Genomic DNA, 25,420 nt, shown 5'->3' on the forward strand with positions numbered 1-25,420 from the left:
TTGAAAAAATACAGATCTGCTTCATTAACCATTTCTGAGCCATGGATATGTTTGGAGAAAGCCAGGATTGGAACTCACTGGTCACGTGGCTCCATGGAGATGTTTGGAGAAGCCAGGTTGTGACTCTCAGGTCAACTGGCCTTGTGCCTCAATGGATTGTCATCTCCCTACGCTTGTCATTACTTCCTCTGTGTGCATGCCACAGGTGGGTTATCCAACCCTGGGAGCTCTGATGTAACAGCTGCCATTATCAGCGGAAGGGTGAGACTGTAATGTGCATCATCTTGGGGTATTTTGCTGGGACTGTTCTATGTGTTATCTGCCTGTTTTCTGGTTCAATAAAGCATTGCCACACTCTTTTACCCTCACCATGTGTTGTCTGAGTAGCGCTATGCCCACATTAAAAGGGATAACTGATGTTCAGCAAGACGATTACTGGTCCATGCGGTTTTGACTAGCAGACATGGGCGCTCGCCAACCCCCATGTCTCCACATTATACATCTCAGCCTACATAATGCCTTTATTTTGGGTTTGCTGGATATATCCTTAGCAATATTTTTTTAATGTTTAACGACAAATATTACCAACAACTAAGGGTCATTGCAATGTGCACTTGTGCCCCCATGTATAAAAACTTGCCCCTGGGTTGGTGGGAGGACACAATTGTGTTCCACGAGGAGGACAACATCTGGTTCCTATGGATCCTCTATTGGGGTCGTTGCATAGATGATATTCTGATAATTTAGGCAGGAGATAAGCCATCTTTTGAAGACTTTGTAACATGTGTCTATGTAAATGTGGAGACATGAGGGTCAGTGAGTGCTTTCATCCACTGATCTGACTGTCTTTAGAAAGACCGCATGGACCAAGGCTCATCTCACTGAAGGCGCATACTCCTTTCCCAAGAGCATAATAATACTCAGACAACACAGGGTAAGGGTAACACACAAGGGTAATAATTTGTGGGATCAACAACAGCCAATAACATATATAGTACAATCCCAGCAAGTACATAAGAGTGCAAATGAGAGTCTCACTCTTCTGCTGGTTTGTCAGGAAGTAGAATGTCTGTGACTTCGGGGCTCCCAAGGCCAACTACCCCAACCAGTGGCATCCCGCTTTTGGTGGGCACCAACAAAGAAGAAGTAGCGGTAAGCTTAGGAAGATAACAGTCCATTGAACGATGTGGCCAGGTGACCTGATTGCCCCAACCTTGCTCCTACAAACATATCCATCGGTTCAGTTATGGGCAGTGGATCAAATCTATATTCCTCTGGTTGGAGCCATGGTTCCTTGGCTGCTGTTCTGTAGAGTCTCTCTAGAAACAGAGGCAGATCCCACTTTTTATAGTTAACAGCTCTTATTCAGTCATTTTTCCACAGTATTGGGGTAAGGTGGGAGGAGGTCTTCTTATCTCCTTGTGCAAGTGTTCAATTAACCTGCATATTTTGTTCTGTAATTTTTGCAGAACAACAAGTTGAAAGGACTGATACAATTGGTAATCAACATATTAACATACATCAATTGTCAAATTAACCTCCACCTTTGTGCCTCAAGGATAGCATAACAATAAGCTGCAAGGACTGATAAAATAGGTAGCTATTCAGTCAGTAACTATTCAACAAATATCAATTCAACCTACAATAAGAGTCACTGTTCATACTTGTATGAACATTAGCTCATGTTGCTAGTCCTATTGACTAATATGTCTGGCATAATTAAGAATGTCACAGTGAACTATTTGGGTTTTGCATATACCTGTGAAATAGTGGGGATAGAATAGCATTTTTGGAACTTTTTATATCCAAAGAAAGACCTCTCCCTAAGGACTTCCATTTTTTATAAACAGACATCAACAAACAATCTGCTTAGGTAAGAAATCCATCACCCCATGAGCTTAAAGAAAGGGATCCTTAAGGGTCAATTCTCCAGCAGAATTGTTTGCGTTTTCTAGATTTTTGCAAACAATGGGATGACCTAAAAAGGAGATTTAAAAGGGGCTATCCTTAAAACATTTTTTATGCAGCCTATCATCATGCTTTGGCAATAGATAGGAGAATGCTACGATCACCCAGACCAAGACAAAATGAGAACCTTAAGCATCTCATCGGTACTCTTGTTAACCAAATGGATAAAATTATGGGCATCTTAAGAAGCTTTTCAGGGATTTTGAGTGTGAACCATGATATTGGACATGGGTACATCCTTACCTATTTGTCACCTTCAGAAGGGAAAAAACACAAAAATTGAGCTTGATTTGAGTTGATTCACATGCTGCATATAAATGCATGTTGACATTGGCCATAAAACCTGCAAAAGACAAAATAAGCAAAAACCTGCTGTAACTAAATAAGTAAAAGCAAAAGTGCATCTAAATAATAGAGTTTTTAGTAATACTGTTTTTGATCAAAAATAGCATGAAAGCCATCCCACCGCGACACGGTAACTCTGTTCGGGATAGTCCTACACTGTCTAATTAAAAGCTTCCCCAGACTGGTGTCTACTGTTTGGGACCCAGTCCTTTTGTCTGCCCATGTTCACACATTGAGGTCAACTTTGACACAAGGCAAGGTTTTTAATATTAGTTACCGTGCTGTGGTGACCACCAAGCAAGTGACCGCCATGAAAAACACTCTATAAAGGAACTCACGTGTGGAGTCTTATGCCGCGTTCCAAACCCTGACGTGCGTTTCATGAAGAGGACAAAATGTGCGTCGGGGTAAGGGATGCGGTATAAGACACTACACATGTGAATTCCTTTTATAGAGTGTTTTTCATGGTGGTCACTTGCCTTTCATGTTGAGGTTATATTTTTGTGGCGCTTTTGTTACCCTGCATTATATGAGCTATGGCTGCAGTTGGACTCTTTGCAAATTAAGCTAGTGTGGTGCATAATTGGCCTCTATTTAGCCACATAATGAGTATTGACCTAGCCTGATAATAGTATGGATTTGCATCTGTTATTTCTTTTGATATTGGCTGTATTGTGTGTTTAAAGGAGTCCATAGCCTTTTTGTGTCCCACAACGGAGTTACCTTTTTAATCTTATTTATTTTGTTCAGTGTTTATTTGGAGTAATAAAAATTAATTGAAGTAACTCTTTGCAGTTGTGCTTTTTCTGTTCTCAGATTAAATGACAGATTTCTTTTAATGTTACCCATTCCCTGATCTCCTCAATGTTGAGAAATACAAGCAGGTACTTAGCCATCATATAATCTTATCAGGAAGGTGTGTTTTTGTCTCCAAAATTATTCTGCAGCAGGACAGTGATTCAAAATATACATCTAATGTCATTAAAGTGTTTGTCCAGTCCAAATCGGTAGGTCTGAAGTCACTCTGTGTGACTGGAGACTTATGAATCCCCCCCCAGCGCAAGCACTGTGTGTTGTGGGGATTCACTGGTTTTTGGAGTCTGGACCGGAGGGTATGTATGAATCTTATACATACTCCCAGCCAGTGGGTGTGACCTCAATTGCATACACTTGTATGGAAGAAGGCTGTGCCATCTAGTCAGCCTCACCCACTGGACCTCCGCATCTCTAGACGGATAATGGCCTCACTCAATACAAGTGTATGGAAGCAAGGCTGCACCCATTAGCAAGGCTGCACCCATTAGCATGTATAACTCATACATGTCCTCCGATCCCGTGTCAGAAACTGGTAAATCACTGCAGTGGAAAGTGCGTGCACTGGGAGGATGCATAAGTCTGCAGTCACAGAGTAATGGCAGACTTAACGATTTGGACCGGACAACCACTTTAAGAATTATCATCCGTGTATAGAAGCACAAAGCATCTTGCAAGTCATGATATGTCCCACACTAAGCCATAATTTCAACATAAAGTCTGTGTGTGGGGTTTCATGACGAAACAAAATGATCTGTTTTCTCCAAGATGTTTGGAAAAACTTTCCTGCTGAGTTCCTTTTAATAACTGTGTTCAGTTGTACATAGAAGAATTGATGATTTGATACTGTTTTGAAGGCAAAGGTGGTTATATCAAATATTGATTTCATTTATATTTCTCTTTCACTTTGCAATTAATAAAAATAAATCATTCTCATTTCTACATTTTGAAGGCATTCTTACAGCATGTTTTCCACACCTACCCTAAACCTTTGCACATTACTGTAGTCACACTCCTAAACATTGATACTGCAACACCAAGAAGAAATTGTCATGAAAGTATAGAAATCCCTGGATCAATAGATATATTAATAACTAGATGGTGGCCCAATTATATTGCATCAGGTATTCTAGAGTCTCTGTTAAAATAAAAAATAGTTATATACTCACCTCCCGACGGCCCCATGACTCTTTCTCTCCTCTCCACGCTCCCGACATCTTCCGGTTCCAGTAATGCTTTGCGCTGATGACATTACGCTCTCGCGAGAGTGACGTCATCTCCAGCCCTTCTCGCTAAGCATTACTGGAACCGTAAGATGCCGTGTGTGTAGTGAGAGGAGGGACAGAGACCGGGGGCCATCGGAAGGTGAGTATATTACTATTTTTTATTTTAACAGAGACTCTAAAATACACGATAGAATCGGGCCACCATCTAGTGTATTATACTCCTGTTACACCCGGAGCTGCTGTCACTGTTCTGCTGTTACCTAATGTATTGTACTCCAGTTACAGCCAGAGCTGCAGTCACTGTTCTGCTGTTACCTAATGTATTGTACTCCAGTTACACCCAGAGCTAATGTCACTGTTCTGCTATTATCTAATGTATTGTACTCCAGTTACTCCCAGAGCTGCAGTCACTGTTCTTCTTTTACCTAATGTATTGTAGTCCAGTTGCACCCAGAGCTGCAGCCACCATTCTGCTCTTACCTAATGTACTATACTCCCGTTACAGCCAGAGCTGCAGTCACTGTTCAGATCTTACCAAATGTATTGTACTCGAGCTACACCCAGAGCTGCAGTCACTGTTCTGCTGTTACCTAATGTATTGTACTCCAGTTACACCCAGAGCTGCAGTCACCGTTCTGCTCTTACCTCATGTATTATACTCCTGTTACAGCCAGAGCTGGAGTCACTGTTCTGCTCTTACCTAATGCACTCCTGTTACACCCAGAGCTGCAGTCACTGTTCTGCTCTTACCTAATTACCTAATTGATGGATTGTAAGCAAGTGCATTTCTTTGCATAGTGCTCCTACTTTATACAGAATTGCATATTTTTCACTATTTGCATATTATTAATTAGTCTATCAATTCTTTTTATATCAATTTCACAACTTTTCATTCTTGATATTAAATTTTGCCTAGCAATCAGATATTAATACGCTATTGGCAATTGTTGATGTATAAGCTGAGTTGTTTGTTTATACATATTTTTCACTGTTTTTTGGCATCTAGTCAAAAAGGCTAGTTATTCTATTGGTAGGAAATTAAGTTCGGACAGGGTTAAATCCTTGCACTAGGGCACTAATAAGGTGTACCTGGCTAGCTAGGACTAGAACCAGGCAATGTGTTCACTGGAGGCAGCCAGCTGTGGGAGCTCAGAAGAGAGGGCTGTGTTGAAGCTGCACAGAGACGAGCCAGAATCTCTGAGAGCAGATTGCAAAGGGCATGTGTACTAATCTGCAACTTTCTCTGGTTGCTATGGACAATAGCAGTTTTGTGTGACTAGCTCAGCCGTGTCAGCCTCGCTAGTGAATGTGAGCCTTCTGAGCCTAAAGCAGGACCTTGAATTACTGTCTGGGTGAGATGCCGTTATAGCTTTTGCCTTCATTGGGAAAAGATTGTGATTTTTATTTTCTTTATTATGCACGTTCTGGTAAAAGGCTGCTTTCATTTAAAGAACTGTACAAGTTTATGGAGTTCAGTAAAGCTCTCACAGCTTTGCTTGTGGACTCTATTACCTACCTGAGAACATGAATTCCCACATTGTTAAAATTTTGCTACACCCTTGTGTAATCCATTTTTTTTTTTTCAGTTCGCTTTACTGTTCCAGAGATGTAGACTTTTTTTTTTTTTTGTGCTATTTTTATGGTCTTTTCCAAGGGGGCGTAATTTATAAGATTCCCTTGGGGTGTGTCTTCATGCTGCTCTGCCTTATAATACTGTGCAAAACACCCTCTTGACCATAATAATTACCACTGAATAAAAAAAAACCTAATATCTCTAGGACACTGTGGCTGATTTTAAAGAAGCCTTACCTGGAATATCCAGGGGCAGCAGAAATGGAATAAGAGCAGAGACCAGCACTTTTTTTCCTTTTAACTCCTTGGTACAAATAACCACATTTGAAACGGTACATTCAGTCTCCTGAACACTTTTCATGATTTTAAAATCGGTTAATCATTTATTGTACTTATCACTAGCTGACTTTGTGTCTCCACTATCTGCAATGAGCAAGGCATAAAACCTTAACCATAGAAATAAAAAAAAGTCTCTAGTCTGACTAAAATCCTTTTATTAGTGGAGTTAACAAAATCTGTCTTGAATCGTTAAATCAAGAATACTTATAAATGATGACATTAGTCAAGACTGGGACTTTTCGTGAATGATTTATATTCAGAGCTACAGTTTGTACATACCGTAATCATAAATCATAATCTTTTTTGTTTTCTGTGTAAGTACTCCTAAATGCAAGTAAATACAATAACTTTAATAAACATGTAAATGATGAGCATATTATTCACTAACCCATCATAAACTTTAACAGATCACAATAATAAAGATTAATTGTATAGCTTTTCATCTAGATAGCTAAAATAAATATATATCTATCTCAATCCACAAATTCACATGTCCGTTTCACTGCCTAACCTCACAAGCTACTGGGGGCGGATTTCTGGCCCAATATATGCCTGATCCATTCACAGGGTTATATCATACAAGTAACTCAGCCTGTCAGGGTTGTGGGTAAGTGTGGTGCCACGTCAGTGACTGCGTGGGCCACCTTCTCTCTCTCCGTACTTCCCTGGGCCCGTGTGGCCAGGGGGTCTCTGTAAAACTGTCAAGTTGACTTTAGGTATCCCTAGGGGTGTGCAGAACGTCACGCTGGTACAAGTGGGGAGACCTTGCCATGTGATCCCACTGACGTAATATTGACGTCACACGGGGTGGTGAGCTGTGGCTCCTTCACATCTCCTTCACACTGCTATTGACCTAAATAATGTGTTTTTAGTAGCACTGAATATTCTAGGCAGAAATAACAAATCATTATCTTTAATCATTTTATTTCCTTTTTAGAACTGGTGATACAATGCTTCATGGATGCAAATGTCAATATTACTGGAAGTAAAGACTTTAAGCCACATTTAACATTTATGAAGCTGTCAAAAGTTCCATCACTTCGTAGAAAGGTATATTATCTTTTGTTTTTTATAATATATCCATAGTGAAGAATAAATGATCACACCCCAGCAGATTTGTAAAAAAAAGTTTAGTTTCCTTTCAATATCAACATCTTCTATGGATGCCATACTACAAAATGTTCCCAAAATGGGCTATTGATTACAAACAAGAGTTGATATTTTGTATAAGCAAAAAAAAAAGGAATTTTCCTAATAAATCCTTTCAAGACCGTGTTGCAAAAATGAGTGCACTCCAATGGAAGTCTTGGGAACAATACTCAAGTTTTGACTACATTTTAATTGGCATGAATTCAACCACAGACCAGTCTAGTCATTAATTAAACAGGTGTCCAGGAGTTATGTATAAATATTCATTACTTAAACTCCCTCCAATTTCTTTGCTGTCAGCAATAGTGCCACACGGAAGAGAAATGTCACTCAAGAAAGAAAATAATTTCCTTAAACAAGAAAGGTGAAGGCTACAACAAGATCAGTAAAGCTTTACTTATCAGTCAGAACACTGTAGCAAAAGTGATGATACAAAAATTTAAAGTTGGAACTGTAACCATCTCACAAATCTGAACATGAAAGTTAAAACTTAAATAGGAGCATCTTCTTATGAGAAGGGTTGAAGAAAGATTATGTTGCAAATTTACTGCAGTTAGCTAAAGTAGAAAGCCAAACCATGGGTATTGTTCACAAAGGAAGCCTCTCCTAAAATCCATGCACAGAAAAACCCATCTACGATTTGCCATGGCCCATTCTGAAAAATATGAAGACTACTGAAACTTTGAACTGGAGTGATGAGACCAAGTTAAATGTTTTTGGAATTGATGGCTTCAAAACTGTAGGTATAGCATAGGTGAGGTGTAGTGGCCAAGTATGTCTTCTAGCCTGAACCCAATCCTATAGGGAATTCTGAACAGACGTGATGAGCATCACTCTCCAACCAAGTTCTAAAACAGGCTGTTCCTGATGAATGAAAAAAGATAGATGTTGCAAACTTGTTCATCTCATGCCTACTAGACGTGATGCCATCTTTAAAAATCATGAAGGTCATACAGAATACTAGATGTAAAAGTTTTTAATGTGAGGTGTATTCATTTTTGCATAAAGTAATTTGAGTAAAACTGAAGATTTTGTAATGAAAGTTACAGTGGGGAAAAAAGTATTTAGTCAGCCACCAATTGTGCAAGTTCTCTCACTTAAAAAGATGAGACCTGTAATTGACATCATAGGTAGATCACAACTATGAGAGTCAAAATGAGAAAACAAATCTAGAAAATCACCTTGTCTGATTTTTCAAGATTTATTTTGCAAATTATGGTGGAAAATAAGTATTTGGTTACTTAAAAACATGCAAGATTTTTGGCTATCACAGACCTGTAACTTTTTAAGAGGCTCCTCTGTACTCTACTCATTACCTGTAGTAATGGCACCTGTTTGTTCTTGTTATCAGTATAAAAGACACCTGTCCACAACCTCAAACAGTCACACTCCAAACTCCACTATGGTGAAGACCAAAGAGCTGTCGAAGGGCACCAGAAACAAAATTGTAGCCCTGCACCAGGCTGGGAATACTGATTCTGCAATAGTGTGATGAAATCAACTGTGGGAGCAATAATAAGAAAATGGAAGACATACAAGACCACTGATAATCTTCCTCGATCTGGGGCTCCACGCAAAACCTCACCCCGTGGGGTCAAAATGACCAAAAGAACGGTGAGCAAAAATCCAAGAACCACACAGGGGGAACTAGTGAAAGATCTGCATAGAGCTGGGACCATCATAATAAGGGCTAACATCAGTAACACACTATGCTGGCAGGGACTCAGATATTGCAGCGCCAGTTATGTCCCCCTGCTTAAGCCAGTACATGTCCGGGTCCATCTGAAGTTTGCTAGAGATCATTTGGATTATCCAGAAGAGTATCGGGAGAATGTCATACAAAAGATGAAACCAAAGTAGAACTGTTTGGTAGAAACAAAACTTGTCATGTTTGGAGGAGACAGAATGCTGAGTTGCATCCAAAGAACACCATACCTACTGTAAAGCATGGGGGTTGCAACATCATGCTTTGGAGCTGTTTCTTTGCAAAGGGACCAGGACGACTCATCTGTGTACATGAAAGAATGAATGGAGCCACAGATAATGAGATTTTGAGTGCAAACCTCCTTCCATCAGCAAGGGCATTGAAGATTAAACGTGGATGGGTCTTTTAGCATGATAACGATCTGGCCTAGCCAGTCTCCAGATCTCAACCCCATAGAAAACCTTTGGAGGGATTTGGAAAGTCTGTGTTGCCAAGCGACAGGCCCAAAACATCACTGCTCTAGAGGAGATCTGCATGGAGGAATGGGCCAACCTACCACCAATAGTGTGAGCAAACCTTGTGAATACTTACAGAAAACGTTTGACCTCTGTCATTGCCAACAAAGAATATATAACAAAATATTGAGATGAACTCTTGTTTATGACCAAATACTTATTTTCCACCACAATTTGTAAAATCTTGCCAAATCAGACATGGTGATTTTCTTTATTTTTTGTTTTCTCATTTTGTCTCTCATAGTTGTGGTCTACCTATGATGTCAATTACAGGCCTCTCTTCTTTTTAAGTGGGAGAACTTGCACAATTTGTGGCTGACTAAATACTTTTTTCCCCACTCTATATTATTAACCTTTCTTTCCTGTTATGGATAGTGATGGGCAAACCCCTGGATCTACGAGTATGGTGGGTTCGACAGAACATTTAAAAAAAAACATTCGATTTGGGTACCAGAAAAGTACCCGAACCCAGACCCCTTTCTGATGAATGGGGGGGCATGAAAATCCCTTGTTTTCTACTTTGTCATCTGTGTGACAGCACAGCAAACGCTGCCTCTGATCGGCAGTAAGATCCTTACCGTACCGTATCTGTTCAGTTAACAGAGTAACAAGAAAATAAATAAAATGATAGAACTGTTGTTTTTCAGCCATCAATTACTCGGGTTACGAAAAACAAGTCCTTACGTAGCTCCATATCCTGAAAATTGAAAACGTTCTCGGAAACTGGCATCACAAGCAAATATTTTTTTTCTACAAATTTCTGAATTTTTCTTCAATATTAAGTAAATAAAAAACAAAAAACTATGCATGTTTTGGCATCATTATAATTGTACTGATGTGGAGAATTATACAGTCATATTGCCAGGAAGCTTTTACTGTAAAAGGAAAGCTGTAAATAAAAAATCTCAAAAAACAATTGCACTTTTTTTTTTGCCACAGTGGACTTTTTTCTTTCCTTCTTTCAGTACATCACACGTTAAAATGGTTAGTGTCGGTCAAAAGTACAACTCTACAGCTCCTGCAAAAAATAAACCCTCAAACGGCTATGTCAATGGGAAAAATAAAAACTAAAGTGAATGTCGCCCTGTTCTTAAGATGTTTATACCAGATCCATTATAAATGGATAACAACCGGACATTTGAATAGTGTCTTACATCGGTTGATGTTAGAGAGGAGTGAGCACTGAAATGCTGGGATGCTTGTTTCGAGTAATGAATATAATGGGAGTCAATATGAAATAATAATTAATAATAATTTTATTTTTATAGCGCCGACATATCCTGCAGCACTTTACATTTCAGAGGGGACTTGTACAGATGATAGACATTACAGCATACCAATAATCACATAGATCATAACAGATACCAAGAGGAATGAGGGCCCTGCTCACAAGCTTACAATCTATAAGGAAAAAAAAAAGTAGACATCTGAAATGAAATCTGAGCATTTTTCCAGCAGACCCTACAAGCAGGTCTGGGGGGCAATAAAAATGTTTAATTGGATGGGGAAAGTGCTGAATGTAGGGAGAACAGCATGGGGAAAACCCAGCAGAGGCTGACCAGAATACCGACGGGCATGTTGTTGCTGGTATTCCACAACTAACCTCTGCTACTCACAATGCCACGGTCACGTCGCACACCAGTTGGTGAGCTGGTACTTGCATGTGATGCAGCAGCAATTCCAGAGTGGCGGCAGCTGTAGCTGACTTGCATGGCTGCTCACACGGCGTACCTTGACCAGAATCTTTATCAAATCTGGGTAGGTTTTTGGAAACCCTGAACTACAAAGTTGAGGATCCATTATCATGCACCACCACAACTGGATGTAGGTTCAGCGTCGAGAGCCACAGATCTGTCTGGTCCGCTATTCCTTTCAATAGCTGTGCCTTGGTGTGCTGTTTGTCTCCTAGACAAATTAGCTTCAGCAAAGCCTGTTGCCTCTTCACTGTTGCAGTGCTGTATTGCTTCCAGTTGATGTGTGACTTGAGATAATACATTGGAGATGTAGGAGCAGGAGGGGGTGAAGGAACTGGTGTAGGAGGTGGCACATGTGCTGTGCCAGGATGGGACTCAACCCTGGCCTTGACAATGTTCATCCAGTGTGCCATCAGTGAAATATAGCATTTCTGGCCACAAGGGCTTGTCCAAGCATCTGTCGTAAAATGGACAATTCCAGTAACTGTGTTGGTAAGGTCACAAGTGATGTCCCTGGGCACATGCTGATACAAAGTGGGGATGCCTCACTGGGAGAAATAGTGGCAGCTGGGGACCGATTATTGAGGGACCAAATTTGTACACTTGTAGCAGGCCAATTTTTTTTAATTTCAAACCAATGAAATTACACACAAACAAATTTTACAGTATATATAACAATAGTCGCTTTTTTTAACAACCAAATTTGTACACCTGTTGCGGACAATTTTGTTTTTTATATCAAACCAGCAAAATTGCACACAAACATTTCCACTGGATATAAGACAATGGTCAATTTTTTGTAAAAAAATATTTTGTAAATTGTACTAGGCCAAGTGGTTTAAAAAAAGTGATCCCACCACAATTTTACACACAGCAGGTTAAACTGTTTGGATGACTAATTAAATCCTTAAAACATTTTGGAACTTTTTTTGAGTGCTATATACCACCAAAATGTCACAGAAAGCACCGAATACTCTATGGATAACTAATTGAATAGACATATTTTTCACCTCTCTTTGGAAGTGTTATAGAACACTGAAATGTACTACAAAGCACGTAATAGTATATGGATGATTAGTTGATTACAAAAAACTTTTTCAATGCATTTTTGTAGTGTTGCATACAACTATAGTGTAACAAGAATCACATTAAACTGTATGGATGATTAATTGAATACATATAAATTTTTTGAAAGCAAATATCTTTAAAGTTTAGTTGATGCACTCATACACTCATAAACGCCAGGGTCATCCAGTCATCTGCACATAGACCCCAGAAAAGAAACATTTTAGGGGGTCTCATTCAAATATTCTTAGTGTACAGTTGCTGAACTCCTACACTCATAAAGGCTTTGCATAAAAATTAAAGCCAGATAAAAATTATAAGAAGGGTAATACGTTAATCCTCTTCAGGTATCTGCTTCTTCTCCTTCCTTGGGAGGCTGGAGGGACAATCTCCACCTGCTTCCTGGAGCTCAATTTCCTGGTGCCTGAGCTGTACGTGATCTGGCTTTGGGTAGTCCTGGAGCCCCTGACTGTCATGACTCTGAACAGAATGGTCCTGCCTCCATCCTGGTCAGATCAGAGTTAATTCAGTCCACCTCTCTTTGGTTTTGGGGCGGCTATTTAATGTTGGCAGTACCTGCATTTAGTGTCGGTGATTCTTCCATATACTTGGTTTGTGGTTGCTGACCCATGGGACTTGTCCTTAAACGTGTGCCTCTGTGCTTGTGTGCCTTGCTGTGTATGATTTGGTTTGTTCCCTGACTTCTGCCTCTGTATACTGCTTTTGTACTGCTCTGTCTCTCCTGGTTATCTGACCCCCTTGGCTTGTCTCCATTTACTCTGTCTTGTCCCTAGGTACTGTGTGTTCATCTGGCTTCTGACTCTCTGCTCTCCTTGACCACGTTTACTGTCTTTGCCCTATGCCCTGTGTGCTCTGTGTCCTTCCCTGCACTCACATGTGGTGGCTCTGCCCTCTCGTCACGTGATCACTTAGTGCCAGGTCCTGTGTTCACTACATTAGTCTCAAGTCCTTGTGCACTGCGTGCCTTCTGCCTGCACTCCCTGTGCTCATTTACGCGCCCCCTGATAGCACCCCCATATGCAGCACCAGTGACACCTTAGGTGTCATTACACTGACATTTAGAAATGGGTGACAGCCTCCTATGTTAACAGCACCATCGCCTGCTCCCCAACAGGAGGTGGGGAACACCCAAGAATAGTCTGATCTCTCAGGGCTGATGATAGTAGACCCATCTCAAGGTGCCTTAAGGAGCCTCTCCCAGGCCCGCTCAAGGTTCATCCTGCTCCCTTCTTGGATCACACCCACTGCATATCAGCAAAGTTGCTCCTTCCTTTTGAAGATCTGAGAGCTGGTTCCAGCCATCCGCTCTTGCATCCTTCGAGGCATATGTTTTATCTCTACTGCCCGCTTGATGAACGAAATGTGATTACGAGTCTCAAACTCTTTGTTTGATCCCCATCTCCGCTACCAGTTGTACATAACGATCTACCACAAGGAATGCCAACTGTCTGCATTTTCCGAATTGCAAGCCCGCTATAATTTCTCCAGCCCTGACTCGCCTCCTTGATTCTTCCAATCAGATTAGGCCCCACAGTCCGCTCACCAGTTTCTGGATCATGGCTCTCCCATCTGCAGTACGCAGGAGCCCCAGCAGTGAAAGCTGCAGCGTGGGTTCCTCTGGTAACTACCTCTGGAGGCTCACATTATTCTACCATCTTTGTAGCCCACAGAGCACATAATATTTTATAAATGAGTAATTCAATACAGAAAAGTATTTCAATGCTCTTTTGAGTGTTATATGCCATCAAAATGTACCACATGGCACATAATAGTATATGGATAAGTAATTGAATACAGAAAAATGTTTCAATGTTTTTTGGAAGTGTCATATAACACCAAAATGTACCACAAAGCACCTGATTATGGATGCCAATATAGTACATTTTTTTTCCCCTCCCCCAAAAATGTGGTTGATTGCCGCAGCTATATATAGCAACGGTCTGCAAAGCCCTAATCCCAACCTAGAGACTGTATTCAGCCACTCTCCTTGCACCTACAACTCTCTTCCTCCCTAGACTAAATGCAGAATGCATCTGACACAAACAGCAAAGCACAAAATTAGCACTTAGAAGGACTGTTGGTATGATGATTCAGCTTCAGCACCAGTATCAACACTACACAACTCTGATTTGTTAGGCTAGTTTCACATCTGTGCTTTATAGCGCTGCGACGGCCTGCGCACGGCCGCCGCTAAGTCCCGCCCCCTCCCGGCTCCCTGCCCGCCCCATCCGGTCATCGCCTCCTACTAGCACACATGGACGCTTGCGATCTGCGCACTCTATCTTTAGCATAGGGTGCACAGATCATGCGCTGGTCGTGCGCTAGCAGGATTTTGGTGTGCGCTGCACACTTTTGATGGTGCGCCCGTGTGCGCCAAACGCAGCATGTTGCATTTTGGCGCACACTGTGCACCTTCAAAAGTGCGCAGCGCATGGCAAAATCCTGCTAGTGCATGGCCAGCACACCATCTGCGCACCCTATGCTAAAGATAGGGTGCGCAGATCGCAAGCGCCCATGTGCGCTAGTAGGAGGCAATGACCAGATGGGGCGGGCAGGGAGCCAGAATGGGGCGGGGCTTATTGGCGGCCGTGTGCAGGCCGTCGCAGCGCTATAAAGCGCAAATGTGAAACTAGCCTTAAACTGCACACATGCCTGAACAAGCACTCTTTCTTTCCAATTACAACTGTTGCAGAGCTGTGGAATTGCATCATTGTGCCGAGCCTGGCTGCACCTGTTCTTTTACAACCCCTGATGTCACATGACCAGTCAATCTTAGTAATGCCACCACCAAGATGGCTGCAACATTACAGTTACTCGCAGGCAATCTCCGCATGCTTATTGGCTATATAACAGGCGTCAAATATGCATGGTCAAGATTCAAGTTTGAAATCAGGCACCAGCTAATGCACGCAAAGTACCAAGCACTCAGACACTCGAGGTGTATCACAGAGCACGTTCGCTCATCTCTAGTTGATGTACATTTTTCTTTTTCTGTTTTTTTTTTTTTGTTTAAAGCTTTCCATAATTGTAACATTTTTGCAGAAAATGTTGTTCATAATATATTTTCTTAATTTCAGCAGTTTTCTATTCTCATTAATATACACAAAGTACAGTATAAAATGGATTTTAATATCCTAGTCAGGACTTGTTAGTTATGAGTGTGATCCAATATTTATAACGGCTATGTGTGCCATCTAGTGGCTATTCAACAACATTCTTAATAAATATCCATGGATGTATCCTAACAGTATGACAGGACAAAAAACATTCATGTTTACCTTGACATTATTTACCATTCTAGCATTTGAAAACATGTAATGATGACCACAAAATACTGTTGTAAAAATCATACTTTAATGGATCATAACTTATTACATAATATGCACCAAAAACCTAAAAATAGCAGTTCTCACATCCATGGTAAAGTGATATCTATAGAGATATTGTTTTATATACAGAAAGAATAAATACTTTTTACATGCTTACAACCAGTATATTTAGCACTTTATCAGGTAGTAAAAATAAGACTAATAAAAACTAATATATAATATTACTATATAATGTCTGACATGTCAAAAAGCAAAAATGCATATTTTTTTTATATAATTTATGTGGTATGTTTAAGTCCATTAGTTCATTTTAGGATCAGCAGAAACTGATGTCTGGCATAGATATCAAAGTAGACATATGAAGTGTCAAAAATGCAAGTGAATAAATCCATTAGTCCATATTGGTTTGTATTTCTACACAACATTAAGGCACATACCTATAGCTATTGTTAAAGTGCAGAATGCTAACTAGTCATAGGTAAACGAGTTGGATACTAACAGACCTAAAGAATCTTGCAAGGAAAGTACTGTATATAGATAATACTGGCTCAAAAAATGGCCACAGCATCCCAAAGCTCGACACCCATTTTGCCTCTTTCTTCCAAAGGGCGATTTATCACTTTATCATAGATGTGAGAACCATTATTTTTATTTTATTTTTTTTTATATATTTTAGAATCATGTTATAACTGCACATGTACAAGCAAGAGTACAAACTAGGGGGAAAAATTCCTGAACCTGACAGACTGGTAAACCTGTTCAGACTGGTAAAAACCCATCTCTGACCCCGGTCTGTTCCTACCTGACAGTGTAGATGGGCACCCTAAGTAAACGCAGTGGCACAATGGCATCCACACTTGACAGTGGGTAACCCTTGAATGCACATAACTCCTAGTATAGCTATGTCTGTGTTGCAACTCATTCGGGAAAATGGGTTATACACTAAAAACTGCAACCGACCCTGCTGTTTCCTGTACATACTAGACATCCTGACTCTGCAGTCCATAGTGATACCTCCAGGTGCAGAGATAGACCTAACCACAGACTAGGAGATGGTTACTATTGCCTAAATTTCTTAAAAGGCCAAAGAGTTGATTCACATTCCTCCTAAAGAACTGGAGGGCAGAGCAGAGTGTGAATGACCTACAAGAAGTGAAGTGTGCAAAATAAAGGAAAGATTACAAAGAGTAAAATAAATAGAGAAACTCCAAAGAATAAAGCAAGTACTGTTAACCAATATACTGCCTAATTTCTAATGCTAAAGAAAAGATAGGTGCAAAGTATAGCAAGTAAACAGCAAAGCAGGAAACCTTTAGCTGGAATCTCAGACTGGTTCCAAACATCAATAGAATGGCAGAACATCCAAATGAATCTATCACCAGCAGGAAATGCCTGCAGGGGAAAGAACATAAAGCCGCACCCAACTGATGATGGGCATAAAAAGAAGAACATCTCTGTTAAGCTAAGCAGACTGCAGCTATGAAATATGAACTCAAACGCCAAGAGACCACAGCTGACCACAGAACAACAAATCAAGGGATCGAAAATAGGAGTATGATAAATCTTATGATGCTTTTTACAACAATATTTTGTAGTCCTCATTATAGGCTTTGAGGTTAGTTTAAATTACTATGTACTAATTCACTTTCATGGCCTGTACATATTTTTTTGGGGGGAAAATATGTAGGTTGGGCTTTCAAGCATTTGACAAGAATGCATCTATATAATTGGTTAATCTACTTGTTAAATCTTACCCTTCCTTTCTATAAAAAGTCAAAACAACACAACAGTCTGTAAATTTCAGGTACAAACTTCTTTACATTTGAAGCATTCATAAAAGACAGTATTCACAAAAATATGACAAGATAATATTGTGTATGTGCGCAGGCGCAGTCCTGTTTTACATTAGCCTGGTTTAGACTTTAGATTCCATCCAGAAAGGGAGTCTGTCTTTCTGCAGGTTGCCACCAAATACTTCTGAGTAAAAGTTATAGTTTACTACCCTGGCTTAGTACTGGACATTGGTTCGTTTTTTGGTTTACCTGGGTGCCTTATGACTCTGTCCCTGACTTTGACCTCCTGGTAAAAATTCAGCTTGATGACCCTTGTCTCTTCCAGCTGATTCAACCTGCGAGTAACCCTTCAATGAACATAACCCAAGATGCAATGCAAAAGTCTAGATCCCTGTATACAGGTAAACGTGTAAAAGCCAAGGTTCATTGGGACCTGCTTATCGGAGTGGCTTGTGAAAAGCCTGTTGTGGAAGCCCTAATATGAGTTTCCAGGCTACTATGAAGAGAGCTACATTACAATTACTATATTGTGCCAGAATACAGGACATTACTATATTGGGGCCAGAATATGGGCCAACCCTAGATGGACAGAATGGGTAACATTATTACTGTATGGGGAAAATTGGAGAATATTCTTAGTATACTGGGGCCAGAATTAGGAACATTACTGAATGGGGGGGACATTTATTACTAGATTTGTGGACAAAACGAGGGGTATTATTAATATACCAAGGCCACAATGAGTCATATAATTTACTTCATAAATTAAGCTGGATGTATCTGATCAGGTCTCACACACTACATGGCCAGATAAGGAAGGAAAGGACCGACTCTGAAAGTCTGCTTTTCTCAGGGCCATCAGAAGGCCCTCACTATTTGTAAAGGGCTATCAGGTGGTCCTTACTATTGTTAGAGGGCCAGCAAGTGTCTTATTAACCAAGATAGAGCTTTTTGGTAAAGCACATCATTGTGTTTACTGTAAATAGAATGAGGTCTACAAATGAAAGAACACAGTAGTTGGTCAAATATGATGGAGGTTCAAAAATATTTTGGGGTTCTTTTGCTGCCTTTGGCACTGGGTGCCTTGACTTTGTGCAAGGCATCAAGAAATGTGAAGATTCCCAAAGGATTTAGGGTTGCAATGTAGAGTCCAGTGTCAGAAAGCGGAGTTTGCATCCTATGTCATGGGAGTTCCAGCAGGACAATGACCCCAAATATACTACAAGAAACCCCCAGAAATGGATGGAGACAAAGCACTGGATAGTTCAGAAGTGGTAATTCTAGCTCCAGTAATGTAAAGTCTTCCACCACTACCTCTTGCATACAGCATCAGTGAAACTGTGAATGGATACATTAAATCAGTTAATTTTACAAGCTTTGAATTTGAGTACAGATCATCGTAAAAAACATAAATCTCTCAATGCGTGTATTCACTTGGTTACAGTTGAGGTAGGCACAGGAGGCGGTTTCATTTAAATGTGCTAGTATGTTTATTAAGACTGCACAAACTGCTCAGAAAACCAAACAAAAAACAGCCTTTTCCAGCACAAAGTGAAAACACAAAGTAAATAGTCCCTACAGGATTGCGGGTTCACCTGCTCAGGATAGTGTCCAGTTCTTAAGGTCTTAGCACAGACCAACACACAGGAGATCCACACATCTCCAGACCAAGACCCTGAATGAGAAAACTGGTCTGCCATACCACGCCCCTGGGGTGGGATATGTGATCAGACAGTCCCATCCATCTCACTGACTGCTTGTAAAAACCCACCTTGATACACCCTATCAACTTTCTCAGCACTCTATGTACTGAAGCCTACTTTCCCAAGTTTACATTAAGGGAAATAAGTATTTGATCCCTTGCTGATTTTGTAAGTTTACCCACTGACAAAGACATGAACAGTCTATAATTTTAAGGATAGGTCAGACAGTCGCAGTTCCCATGCTGTCAAAAGACAGTGATCGGAGGAAACAAATTTACCTCCAGTCACTGGTGGCAGCTGATGAGACTACTGCTCTCATCAGCTGAGGCCTGCTAATTACAGCGAGGGTATTCATTAGCCAGCGCCTGCACTGTAAATAAATAATAATAAAAAAACAGCGTGGGTTCCTCTGTATTTTTGATAACCAGCCGTCAAAACTCACTGCTGGGTGTTGCAACCCTCTGCAAGGCTGGTTGCAAGACTAGTAGAGTCCCCACTCTGATTTTTTAAATTATTTAATTATTTAAATAATTTTTTTTTAAAAAATGGTGTGTGATCACCCCATTTTTGACAACCAGACTTGCTAAAGCAGACAGCTGGGGGCTGCTCTTGCTGTTATTAGTGGCAGCAGGCGTAGGCTGATGGGAGTAGTAGTCCCATCAGCTGACACCAGTGACTGAAGGTAAACTTTATACCTCCGATCATAGCTGCTGGCTCATGCTGTCCTTTTCAGCTTTGCCCATACATTTTCAATGGAATTGAGATCAGAGCTTTTTGATGGCCACTCCAAAACATTGACTTTGTTATCCTTAAGCCACTTTACCATTTTGGCAGTATGCTTCAGGTCATTGTTCATCTGGAAGACCCATTTGTGCCCAAGCTTTAACTTTGCAGCTGATGTCTTGAGATGTTGCTTCAGTATTGCCACATAATCTTTTTATCTCATGATGCCATCTATTTTGTGCCGTGAAATAGTCCATCCTGCAGCAAAACAATGGAGCAACATGATTCAGCCACCCCCATGTTTCACAATTGGGATGATGTTCTTGGGCTTCCAAGCATCTCCCTTTTATTTCCAAACGTAACGATAGTCATTCTGCCCAAAAAGTTCAATTTTACTATCAGACCACAGGACATGTCTCCAAAAATTAAGGTCTTTGTTCCTGTGTGCATTTGCAAATATTAATCTGGCTTTTTGTTTCTTTTGGAGGGCTTCTTCCTGGCAGAGTGGCCTTTCAGCCCATGTTGATACAGTACTTGTTTCACTGTGGATATTGACACAATCTTACCAACTTTCGCCATCATCTTCACAAAGTCTTTTGCTTTTGTCCTTGAGTTGGTATGCACATGTCGGACCAAAGCACATTCATCTCCTGGACATAGAACCCATTTCCTTCCTGAGAGGTATGATGGCTGGACATTATTACTTGCGCTACAATTGTTTGTACAGATGAATGAGGCACCTTCATGTTTATTGAAATTGTACCTAAGGATGAGCCAGACTTGTGCAAGTCCACAATTCTCTTGGCTGATTGGCAAATGAGGTTTAACACAGATAAGTGTAAGGTTATGCACATGGGAAGGAGAAACAGATGCTACAATTACTTACTAAATGGGAAACTGCAGGGGAAATCAGACATGGAAAAAGACTTAGGCATCTTAGTCAATAATAAGCTAAATTGGAGTGCCCAGTGTCAGGCAGCTGCCACCAAAGCAAATAGGGTCATGGGATGCATTAGAAAAGGTCTGGGGACATGAGATGAAAGCATAATTCTCCCTCTGTACAAATCACTCGTCAGACCACATTTGGAGTATTGTGTGCAATTTTGGATGCCGGTGCTCAAGAAAGACATTACTGAACTTGAAAGGGTTCAAAGGCGGGCTACTAAAATGATAAATGGAGTTGGTTCACTACAATACCCAGAAAGACTATCAAAATTAGGTCTTTTTACTCTAGAAAAGAGAAGACTTAGGGGAGACCTAATATATATGTACAAGTATATCAGAGGGCAATACAGAGATCTCTCCAATTAACTGTTTGTACCAAGGACTGTGACAAGAACAAGGGGGCATTCTCTTCGTTTGGAGGAAAGACAGTTTCTGCACCAGCATAGAAGAGGGTTCTTCACGGTAAGAGCAGTGAGGCTCTGGAATTATCTTCCTGAGGAAGTGGTGATGGCCAACTCACTGAATGAATTTAAGAAAGGAATGGATGCTTTTCTTGTGAGTAACAGTATAGAAGGTTACGAATAACATAATAGGTAGATGGACCCAGCTTAGGGGAAGGAATTTTTTTTTCCCTATGGAGAAAATTGGCTTCTACTCGGTGGGTTTTTTTTTGCCTTCCCCAGGATCAACAATGCAGAACAGCTGCACTAAAAATAGCCTGAAATAGATGGACATAAGGTCTTCCTTCAGCCTTCAAAACTATGTTACTATGATTTCTTGAGACTTTCCCATGATGCTCAACAAAGAAACAGTGTGTTTCAGGTGTGCATTAAAGTGCATCCACAGCTGTGTCTCTAATTATCTCAAATGTTGTCAAAAAGCCTATCAGAAGCTGCAAAACGTATGACATCATCATATGGGCAGTCCAGAATTGTTTAAAGGCATAGTAATCTTGGTGTATGTAAACTTTTGATTTTGCAGTAAGTAATAAAAAATGCCTTAAGCATTCTCTCTCTCATTATTTGGCAAATATTATTAATTATGCTAATCATAATTGACCTAAAATGGGAAAAGTTTATTTAGATTTCATGTCAGATACATAGTGTATGTAAACTTCTGGTTTCAACTAGGGCAGCTGCGGGCTGGTATTTGTAGTTGGGGGGCCAATATCCATGGTCCCTTCCTAGGCTATGAATATCAATCCGCAGCTGTCTGCATAGACTTTCTGTCTATAAAACATAGGGGGACCCCATGCAATTTTTGGGGGGTTCCCCTATTTTAATAGCCAGTAAAGGCTATGCAGACAGCTGCGGGCTGATATTCATAGCCTGGGAAGATCCATTGGTATTACCCCCTTCCCAGGCTACAAATATTGGCCCTCGGCCATCGACTTTCCCTCTCTGGCACAGAAAATTGCGCGGGAGCCCATGCCATTTTTTTCCCATTTTTTTTTTTCAAAATTAATAAACATCGGCCTTGCTATTATTTATCTATCTATAGCTATCCATAGATATATCAAAAGATAGATATATCTATGGCTTTATCTATAGATATATCTATGGATAGATCTATCTATAGATCCATCTATCCCATATCTATCTATAGATTCGTCTATCTATCTATCTATCTATCTATCTATCTATCTATCTATCTGTCTATATGTCTATTTATTATCTGTCTATCTGTGTGTGTAATGGAGTGTGGATTGGACAAATGTAAAAGAGAAGGTTTGACCAGATATGACATCACAAATTTTTTTTTTGTTAAATAACATATCTTTATTTAGATTACAAAAACACATACAATCCGCATGAAGAAAATGCATGAAAATCCGCATCAAAAACGCGCAGATTTTTACCTGCGTTTTCTGCCAAGAGGTGCAGATTCTGTGCAGAAAATTCTGCAGGCAAATCTGCAACGTGTGCACTTACCCTAAAAGTGCAACTAGCCCTTAGGAGTGCAGGATAGGATGTTCTGGATGGATTACATCCACACTTCCTCCGCATCTCCCAGCACAGTTTAATTATATGAGCAAAAGCCTCCAAAGCAAGTATACTCCACTCCATAGCCTTCCATATATCATGGCCCTTTAGAGAACAAAACTGCAACCGCATAAGGCAACCCGTGAGTGTCCCAAACAAAATACTTCATAGAGAATTTTTTTTTTCAATATTATTAATTTATTACATTATATACATAATTATAGTACCCGCCATACTTCCATGGATATTTTCTTTTTCACATCTCTGGAAAAAAGTAAATAAAAAATAAAAACATGTAAGTATACAGTATGTCATAAAATATATCATAAAACATTTTACAAAAAATATTCCACAACCTCATATACAGAGAATTAGAGCATACGGCTCCCATATCAAGGAGTGATTTATACTATTGTATGTAATTTAAAGTCAATATTAAGTCCTCCAGACTTGAGAGTCTTAAATTCATAAATCCACCTGAGTTCTAACCTTTTTAGAGTCTCAGTGCATTTTTTTCTCCTATGTATGGGCACATGATCAATAATATGGAACCTCAGCTCCTTTTCCGAATGACCTTTTTCGAAAAAGTGCTTTGGTAGAGGTAGGTCCTTTCTTTATTTTTTTATGAATATCGTATCTGTTGGCTGAGACGTGTTTTAAGATCGCACGTCGTCTCACCAACATGATACTGTGGACAACGGCATTGTAATATATAAATCACATACTCAGATGAGCACTTCAGGTAGTGTTTAATCTTAATTTCTTCTCCCGTCGATGGATTGGGGAAGGAAGGGCCTTTTAGCATCAGTGAACAGTTGACACATGAGAGGCACTGAAAACACCCTCTCCTTTGTGTCCCCATCATTGATGTTTGCGTAACCTATCTAAGAGGGCCTATATCAGATTTCACCAGTTTCTCCCCAAGGCATTTGCTTCTCCGGTATGCCATAATTGGGGGATTTTGGAACTCTTACCCCAGGAAGACCCCCTACTCAGGGTTGACCAATGTCGTCTGATTTTTGCAATAGCGTCAGTGACTTCACAATACTCACTAAGAAAGGGAATCCTTTTTGCACTATATTGTTCCTTTTATATAAATAAACCCCTTCTTTCCACATTGTTAGCCTTAGCCCTTTGTCTAGCCAGAATCTTTTTTTGGATAACCACGCACTCTAAACTTAGTTTCCATTGCGTTTAAGGTCATATCCAATTTAAATTGGTCTCCCACAATTCTTTTTGCCCTTAAGAACTGCCCATAAGGTATCGCTTCTAACATCTTTCTAGGTTGATGACTTGAAAAATGTAAGATATTAAGATGATATTCCTGTCTGGTTTTTTTTTTTAGAAAAAAATTCTGTACTTCTTTTTAACCCTTCTTTGATCACAAGCACCTCAGAAAATTGTAGTCTATTCTCAGAGATTTCCATTATGAACTTTACAGTTGCATTAATCGGGATCATATGCTCAAAAAACATTTCAAGCTCAGTTGCAGTACCAGTCCAGATAAAAAAAAAAAGTCGTCTATCACCATTGTCACCCAACTTTAAAGAAATGGGGCGACACATAGACGAACTCTTCCTCCTACATACCCATGAGTATATTTGCATAAGAGGGCAGCATGTTGGTGCCAGTGGCAGTCCCTCTTAGCTGCTGGTAATACTCTTCTCCAAATAAAAAGTAGTTATTCGTCAAAACCACTCTTAACCGATCCAAAATAATTTTACAGGCCTCCTCTGTAAAACTGCACTCACTCAGTCTTTTCTCTACTGCAGCTATAGCTTCGTCATGTGAAATAGACGTATATAGTGAAACTGCATCAAATGAGACCAACAGATCACGTTCCCCCACTTTCAATCCTTCAACTTTGACCAAGAAATCCATAGTGTCCTTTATAAAAGACTTTGCCCCTTGTGCCAATGGATTTAGGACCCTATCAAGGAGCACCACAGTGCGACTGAATACCTAATAAGATGCAGCCACAATGGGGCGCCCTGGAGGACTCTCAATGCATTTGGGCATCAGTAAAGCAAATGTTACAGGTGTACATGGCAGAAGGTTCAACAGAAAATCATACATATCTTTATCAATTATTTTTCCTTCTAAGGCAGAATCTAAATTCTCCCTGATTTCTTGATTCATTTGAAATTTAGGATCATAGAACTTTAATAGACCTGTTTGTCCTCAATCTTTCTTTATTTAACTTACATATGTTCTTGTCCATGATGACCATGACCCCACCTTTATCAGCTTTTTTAAAAATATCATGTCATCATGGACAAGGTTATTCAAAGCCTCAAATTCTTCCTTCCGAAAATTTGGGATTTTTGATCTTTTTTACAGTTGATAATCTCAAATCTTCAACATCTCTAGTCACTGCTTCTATAAAGACCTCTATCGCTGATGGACTGCTTGGTGGAATGAACATAATTTTTTTTACTCAAACCAAATTTACTCAAATACAGCTCACTTTCCTGGACTGTCTCATTTCTACTTTTGTTGCTGAACCATTCTTTTTATAGCTCTAAAAAATTTA

The 25,420-nt window shown here is 40.1% G+C and overlaps 2 protein-coding genes across 5 annotated transcripts in view; one reads left to right on the forward strand and one right to left on the reverse strand.

Moving 5' to 3' along the window:
* Positions 1-25,420, forward strand: part of LOC141053827 (uncharacterized) — a 124,928-nt gene that overhangs the window by 92,783 nt on the left and 6,725 nt on the right. For 2 of the 3 annotated variants that reach the window (XM_073550929.1, XM_073550930.1), the window contains exon 5: positions 7,201-7,313. In XM_073550929.1, the coding sequence (XP_073407030.1) occupies positions 7,201-7,313 (113 nt within the window). Of the gene's footprint in view, positions 1-7,200; positions 7,314-10,279; positions 10,549-25,420 lie in introns of those variants that run through there. The other variant, XM_073550931.1, reaches the window with a different exon arrangement.
* The window catches only part of TMEM200C (transmembrane protein 200C), a 399,449-nt gene continuing 396,770 nt past the window's right edge, over positions 22,742-25,420 (reverse strand). For both annotated transcript variants that reach the window (XR_012221272.1, XR_012221273.1), the window contains one exon: positions 22,742-23,151. The gene's annotated coding sequence lies outside the window, so the exon portion shown is untranslated. The remainder of the gene's footprint in view (positions 23,152-25,420) is intronic.

The sequence above is a fragment of the Dendrobates tinctorius genome, unplaced genomic scaffold (assembly GCF_039654945.1).
Source record: "Dendrobates tinctorius isolate UK_male_01 unplaced genomic scaffold, ASM3965494v1 ptg000171l, whole genome shotgun sequence".
NCBI lineage: Eukaryota > Metazoa > Chordata > Amphibia > Anura > Dendrobatidae > Dendrobates > Dendrobates tinctorius.